At 49.4% G+C, this 7,615-nt stretch overlaps 1 protein-coding gene across 1 annotated transcript; it reads left to right on the top strand.

The window, feature by feature from the left end:
• The first annotated feature begins 2,909 nt into the window (after positions 1-2,909).
• Positions 2,910-6,995, top strand: LOC135707411 (uncharacterized). The gene has a single exon (XM_065229224.1). The coding sequence runs from the start codon at positions 2,910-2,912 to the stop codon at positions 6,993-6,995; it is 4,086 nt and encodes a 1,361-aa protein (XP_065085296.1).
• Positions 6,996-7,615: the final 620 nt, after the last annotated feature.

Here is a 7,615-nt window from a genome sequence, read left to right as displayed (position 1 = left end):
GGTTTCGGGGGTTTCGTAGGTTTCGGAAGTTTCGGGGGAGCACCCTTCTTACCGCCCTGCTTACCACCCTGCTTGGAGCCGCTATTTTTCTCAACTGATTTTCCATTCACTATTTCAGCCTTCTTCTGTGGATCGTCCACTGTTGCAGTGGACTGATGGGCCACCGCCACGCACTCCACCTGGGCAGAGACTTTCCGTCTCTTAGGGCGTGCCGCGCCCTTTACTGGCGAGGGTGAGGGCCGATCGCGCTTCTGTCCCTGCGTAACGGCAAAGTGGAGGGCCTCGCTGGCCATCGTGTTGTTGCCCACGAAGTTGAAGGCGTCCGTCTGGGTAGACTTCGGCTCCTTCTGTTCCACCCTCTCTGCGACCTCTAGTCGCTTCCTAAGCCGCTCGTGGTCGTCCTGGGCCTCGTTCACGGTTGCACGGAGCTGTCGCAAGGCCTGCTTTAGGTCCTTCGCGATGTTGTTCCGCATGCTCGTGAACTCAATGATGGCGTCGAGCTGTCCCGCGATTGCCGGCAACCTAGGGAGGGGCCCAAAGCTATTCATGGCTCTGATTAGGCCGGGCCAGTCCTTCGGTTGCTCCTCCGGCTGTTCACCGATCTCGACCGTTGTCTCTGCGTCTCGCGGAGATTTCGACCGTTTGTTCGGATCACTGTGTTGGGGAGATCTGGATAGACCACCCTTCGCGAATGGATTCGCGGTCGCCTCCTCGGCGACTTGTTCTCTGGGGGTTTGGGGTTTTGAGGTTTTGGGCTTGTTTGATGATGATCCATCATGCCGATTATTGGGTCCCCCTTAGACCACTATCCTACCGTGCAACTGGAATAGTCGCTGATATTGATCCCCATGGGTGCCTATGCAAGCAGTGAGGTCCATGACAAGGGTTGACATAGGCCTTCATGGGGCGTTATGTTCAGAGCCGGATCGCGTAAGACGGGAATAACTCAACCGAACCTATTCCCACCGCAGTCTCCCAACTGGGTGGCAAGGAAGGAACGTATTATAAGGCCTGCCAGGGTTTTATGAGACGGAGTCGGACAAGGCATTAGCTCAAACATCGTTTCAGTCGGTTCCACCCGACTGTACTAAAAGGATGAAATACCTTGGCCACCAGCCCGTAGCGTGGTTTATGAGAAGTTTCCGCTCTGTGTCCTACATACGGCCAGTGTGTCAGTAAACATACTTGTGATCTTACTGACATCGATCGCAAGGCGCCGTCTGGCGCGTCCCCTCGTTTGTTGTTCGATTAGCCGACTGGATCAGTACCGCAGCACTGGTGGTCCATCGTTTCCAGGGTGCACCACGAGGAGGCGAACAACTTCACACACCACCACGCGTGTGGTCTGGAGGAGCATCTTTAAAACGTAACATTTCTTCATCAACTCGTCAACAAGCTGCCGCCTTCTATCAAGTTGAATTGGGCTCAATATAGGCAATCGCATCCAACGGTCAACTTTCCGTGGTTCTGAACCTGGCTCTATATGTACTTTAGCAGAAGCCGCCAGCGCAGTGATTGTTCCAAACACCAGCTTCGACCCCAAACCAGTTCGAAGCGATGTTCGTGGAAACAAGAAAGGGAATTCCTTTGTCAACGCACATGTTAGAGTTAATACATTAGAAATTTGAATTTATACATAGTAACAGTTTCAAATGACATGGATTGTAGTTTTAATTGAATTTGTGAGCACAGAGAGGGAGAGTGTATTATAACGACGATTGCCGATGGGCAACATTTGGATAGGTAGATAAGGGGTCTGCACAATTTGTAAATAATCCAGTAACAATATACACGTTGAAGAGCACAGTACGGCCGGTTTGGTGTCTCATTTTTTCTTTGGTCCTTCTATGACTGAATCGGTGTGTTTGAACGACAAAGTCCTCCCGTAAAAAGGGACTTGGAAGAATTTTGTGTGGTTAGTGAAGCATTTCTAGAGAGTGCATTTTTCGGTGCTAGTTCACTTGGCTAGTGAAGAAAGACCTTCGAGTACGGCAAGGCGAGTATCGTCAACATTTGGTCCTTCGAGCCGGATCGAAGGCAATTCGGACCGAGAAGTGCGCCTCGCGGTGGTGTGTGAAAGTGACCAATCTGACCGAAAACGCGGGTCAAAGGGGCTGCCATTACATTGGCGAAAAACAAGGTGAAGGTAGTGACTATCGCTGCTAGTGTGTTGATCGCGGGAGAAAAGCAGAACGATCGATATACGGTACATTTTCGCCGTCGGTACTAAATAAGTGCGTGTATTTTGTGCGGGATAAGAATATTGCGCTTGAGAGTGCACTAAGCCGAGTGTTACTCTGTTGTGTGGAGAAGAAAGGACATTGTGTCTGGCCATTGTGGATCGTGGCCATTGCTTGGAGGAGGTGATTAACCCTTCTACATCATCACGTCGCTGCCATCTTCTACGCTTGCCTGCGTTGCTTGGGAACGCCACTGGACGCCATCGCTCACTGGTGCCATTGGATCAATTTGGCGCAATACCGTTGTGCCTGAAGGAAAGCATCCTGTCCATTGGATTGCTCCCGGTGAGTCCGTTCCAAGTTATTCTGCATGTGGCTAGCAGTAGCTTTTATAACGTAAGAAAGTGGGTAGCCAAGGGCTATTGTGGCTGGTGGTTGACGGTCCGCATATCGAGTGGAAAACCGTTCGCGCCCTCGATTTGCGAAACCGCGTAGAAGTGGGTACGTTCGCGACGGGAAGGAGAGATCGATTTCGATTATCAACGACTCACTTCCGTTCGATTGAAACGTCGCGAAGGGGTTTATACACCGCGTCGGGAAGGAGCAATACGTTTCGATTGTGTGTTACCCTCGTTCGGTACGGTTTCGCGTAGAAACGGTTAGTTCGCACCGGGAAGGATTTTTCGATTTCGTATATAAACTACCATTTCCGTTTCGATTTCGTCCGCGATGCCGACGAGAGAGGAGAAAAAGCTGGGCGATCGTTTGGCCCAACGTAAGGGACTCCTTGCGATTCGCAATGCATTGGAGAAGTTTGTTCGCGAGTACGATCACGATCGCGATGCCAGTCAACTGTGTGTACGATTGGACTCGTTGGATCAATTGAACGCAAACTTTTTGGAGTGTCAGGATGCTATTGAACAGTTGGATAAACCGGAATCACTGGATGAGCATATCGTCGAACGTGTGGAGTTCGAACAGCGGTACTGCAAGGCAAAGGGCTTTCTACTTACGAAACGCACTGGGGATCAAAATCAGTCGATGAACAATTCTATGGTGGCTCCGCAACATTTCACTCCAAACTTCTACCTCCGTCTACCAAAAATAGATTTGCCGAAGTTCAACGGGAATTTTTCTCGTTGGATTTCATTTCGGGATACATTTACGTCAATGGTCCATGCAAATGGTGATATACCTACAGTTGCCAAATTGCAGTATCTTCTCCAATCTCTCGAAGGGGATGCCAAGAAACCCCTCGAATCAGTTGACATCGACAACTACGCTACAACATGGGACGCTCTGATCAAGAGGTACGACAACCGACGATACCTCAAAAGGCAACTCTTTCGGGCATTGTACGACTTGCCAGCAGTTAAGCAGGAGTGTGCGAAACGCATTCACGGTTTGGTCGACGATTATCAACGTCATGTTCGCGCCCTCGCCAAACTGGGTGAACCCGTGAATCATTGGGACACGCCGCTCATCAATTTACTTTCGTACAAACTGCGTCAAGGAACGCTACGAGCCTGGGAAGAGAAGGCAAGTCAACGGGACGACGTGACATACGAGGAACTGGTCGATTTTCTCTATCAACGAGCTCGAATTCTCAATTCCGTCGGGCCTGATTCACAACCATTCGCCTCAATGAAGGTGGCCGGCATCCATAATAAAGGATTCAAGTCAAAGGTATCAGCTAATGCAGCAACAGCTTCGTCTCCACAGTATTCATGTCCACTGTCTTGTTCAGACAGTCATTCGATTCGAAACTGTCCTGTGTTTCTTGGGAAGGATGTCAGCCAGCGACGCGTGCTGGTTTCCCAGAAACGATTATGTTGGAACTGCTTAAGCTTCGGTCACCAATCCAAGAAGTGTGGTTCCAAATTCACTTGTCGAACTTGTCACGACAAACATCATTCTCTCCTGCACGATCCTGCTCCAATGAAGGTATCAGCGACGCCTGCCATTCTATCCAGTTCAGTTGAGTCTCGAAGTTCTACCGTGTCACCGAATCTTGCTGTACCATCAGCTTCCCCGGTTCAACAATCGCTTCCTCCCACGTCACCAATCGTGGAACCTTCTGGCTCCCGCCAAGTCAGCATGGCAGTCCAAACTGCATGCACCATGACATTGCTGGAAACGGTTGTTCTTAACATTATCGACGATTACGGTAAAACGCACAAGGCCCGAGCTCTCCTCGATTCAGCATCGATGTCGAATTTCATTTCGAAACCGCTAGCTAAAGACCTCTACAGTCGCCGATCAACAGTCAACGTGTCCGTCGCAGGCATTGGATCATCCACACAGAAGGTCAGTACTGCCATTATCGCAACCATCGAGTCGGGAGATCGAACGATCTCGATGAAATTGCAGTTTTTGGTATTGAAGCAGCCATCATCGGAGCTGCCAACAACGCCGATTGACATTTCGGCATGGAAAATTCCGGATGTAAGGCTAGCAGATCCTCAGTTCAGTATTCCCGGAAGTGTCGACCTCGTCATCGGCAGTGAAACTTATTGGGAACTCCACACGGGTAGGAAGATTTCTCTGGGTGAAGGTCTTCCGTGGGTAGTCGAAACCCCATTTGGTTGGGCGGTTACTGGTCCCGCAGCTCGCACGGCTACCTGCATTCCACGATTCTGCTATCTCTCCACCGTAGATGAACGGCTGGAATCCACTCTACAAAGGTTTTGGGAAATGGAAACAATTCCATCGGATCCGGTCCAGTCTACCGAAGAAAGTCGTTGTGAGGAGCTGTACGCTGCAACGACTACGCGCGATTCATCAGGAAGGTACGTTGTGCGTCTCCCACGGATTGAAGATCCCAAAATCATGCTCGGAGAATCGAGATCAATAGCAGATCGACGCTTTCTGAGCTTGGAACGTCGACTCGAGCGAGATCCTGCGACCAAGGACTCGTATCATAGGTTCATGGAGGAGTATCTGCAACTTGGACACATGAAGAAGGTGGAAGAGCCTGTAGATGACCACATTCAACACTGCTATATTCCACATCACGTCGTCTTCAAGGAATCCAGTACGACCACGAAAGTCAGGGTTGTCTTCGACGCGTCATGCAAGACTTCGTCGGGCTATTCCTTGAACGACACTCTGCTTGTTGGACCTGTTGTTCAGCAAGATCTCTACTCGATCTATTTGAGATTCCGGACAAGAGTTGTCGCCATCGTAGCAGATGTCGAGAAGATGTATCGACATGTGCTGCATCATCTGATCGACCTAGTATTCCTCCGCATACGATATCGTAGATGTCCTACCGATCCAATCGCCACATACGAACTACAAACTGTCACCTACGGAACAGCAAGCGCTCCTTATTTGGCAACGAAGACACTTCAGCAGATCGCGAAGGATCATGAGCATTTGTATCCCACTGCAGTCAACTCGATTGTTGAAGATTTCTACCTCGACGATCTTTTGTCTGGAGCATCGGATGTGGAAGCTGCGATTATTCTCCGCCGAGAAATCACTGCCATGCTTAGTTCCGCTGGGTTCATGCTGAAGAAGTGGGCGTCGAATGCCCATGATGTGCTAGAGGATGTTCCACCAGAGGATCTTGCAATTCAGCCCATCCATGATCTACAGGATGAGCAGACAATCTCCACACTTGGTCTACTTTGGGAGCCAACCGCCGATATGCTACGGTTCAAGGTTGAATTACCTCTTCCTGCTGCCATCCTTACAAAGCGGAAAGTGATGTCGTATATAGCTCAAATATTCGACCCACTGGGATTATTGGGTCCAACGACAACCAAGGCAAAGCTCTTCATGCAACATTTGTGGACGTTGAAGCGCAATGGTGTTTCCTGTGAATGGGATTCTCCACTACCAGAGAAACTTCAAGCCGATTGGAAGCAGTTTCACTCTACCCTCCACATTCTCGCTGATATCCGTATTCCTCGATTGGTGTTGGCTTCCGGAGTCAACAATATCCAGCTGCATTTCTTCGCCGATGCATCCTCCATTGCATACGGTACGTGCTGCTACGTTCGCACGGAATCAATGGTAGGAGTATTTGTACACCTTTTGACATCTAAGTCTAAGGTCGTCCCGTTGTCTACACATCATTCCATCGCTAGACTTGAGCTCTGTGCCGCTCATCTAGCTACTCAACTTTACAAGAAAGTAGAAGCGACCTTGAAGGTTTCAGCAACGGCATTCTTTTGGTCGGATTCCAGTACCGTGCTTCAGTGGTTGCGTGCATCTCCAAATCGCTGGAAGACATTCGTCGCCAATCGCGTGTCTAAGATCCAGACCACCACGGATATCAATCACTGGAGACACATCGCAGGCTTAGAGAATCCTGCGGACGATATTTCTCGTGGCCTAAATCCAACGGATATTCTGCACCGTTATCGGTGGTGGCATGGCCCACCATGGTTGTCGCAAACTCGCGATCACTGGCCCAGGACCAACATCGATCAGGAGTACTCCCCCGCAGCGTCCGAAGAAGGGCGCAAAATTCCGATTGTTGCAATGACTGCTGCACAAGCAACTCTCTGTGAGGATTTGTTCGCACGGTACTCCAGCTACAGCAAACTACGCCGAGTCTTGGCATTCTGCGAACGCTCCCTACAGTGCCTGAAAGATCATTCTCTCCTGCGCAAATCCGATCCCAGTTTCGCTGAACTAGTAGTACTTCAAGGAGATAAAGCCGCATCCGTTTCACGAGTTACCACCACCGAGCTTCAACACGCCGAACAGCTACTGTGCCGTTTATCACAACGCAAGGCTTTCGCTGAGGAGCTCTCCGATCTTGCAAATGGCGAACGCGTCATTAAGTCATCTTCACTCAAATGACTGAACCCGTTCGTAGCTTCAAGCTTCATCCTGGAAAAGATGGTGTTGTACGAGTGGTGACTCTTCGAACAGCATCAGCTAAAGAAGTCGTGCGCCCCGTAGCACGAATCGCGTTACTTCCGTCGATGAAATCATCATCAACCTTGTGACCAGGTAGAGCAACCCATTCCGGGAAAATTTACTCGATGCGCACCTGCACCTGCGCATTGCACAGGTTATTGTAGGTCCAATAAATCACACTTGGCTCGTAAGATCTACCTGTTCCTTCTCTTGTTCCCGGTCTCCGTCGAGGAATAATCATCCCACATCTACCACTGGATCAACCCGTGTACCCGTGGTTAAGTGTGCAAATGGAGAATCATGCGCAGCCGGAATTCTTGCAGTGAAAGGGAAAAGGGATGGTTTTTTTTGTAAATAAGTAGATTAAAGATCAGTTGAAATATTCCATATTTTCCATATTTCAAGGTGGCCGGAATGTTAGAGTTAATACATTAGAAATTTGAATTTATACATAGTAACAGTTTCAAACGACATGGATTGTAGTTTTAATTGAATTTGTGAGCACAGAGAGGGAGAGTGTATTATAACGACGATTGCCGATGGGCAACATTTGGATAGGT

This window comes from Ochlerotatus camptorhynchus, unplaced genomic scaffold (assembly GCF_037179485.1).
Source record: "Ochlerotatus camptorhynchus isolate MF236.1 unplaced genomic scaffold, CSIRO-AGI_Acam_v1.1 ptg000310l, whole genome shotgun sequence".
Classification (NCBI taxonomy): Eukaryota; Metazoa; Arthropoda; class Insecta; order Diptera; family Culicidae; genus Ochlerotatus; species Ochlerotatus camptorhynchus.
This window is presented reverse-complemented; position numbering and strand designations above follow the sequence as displayed.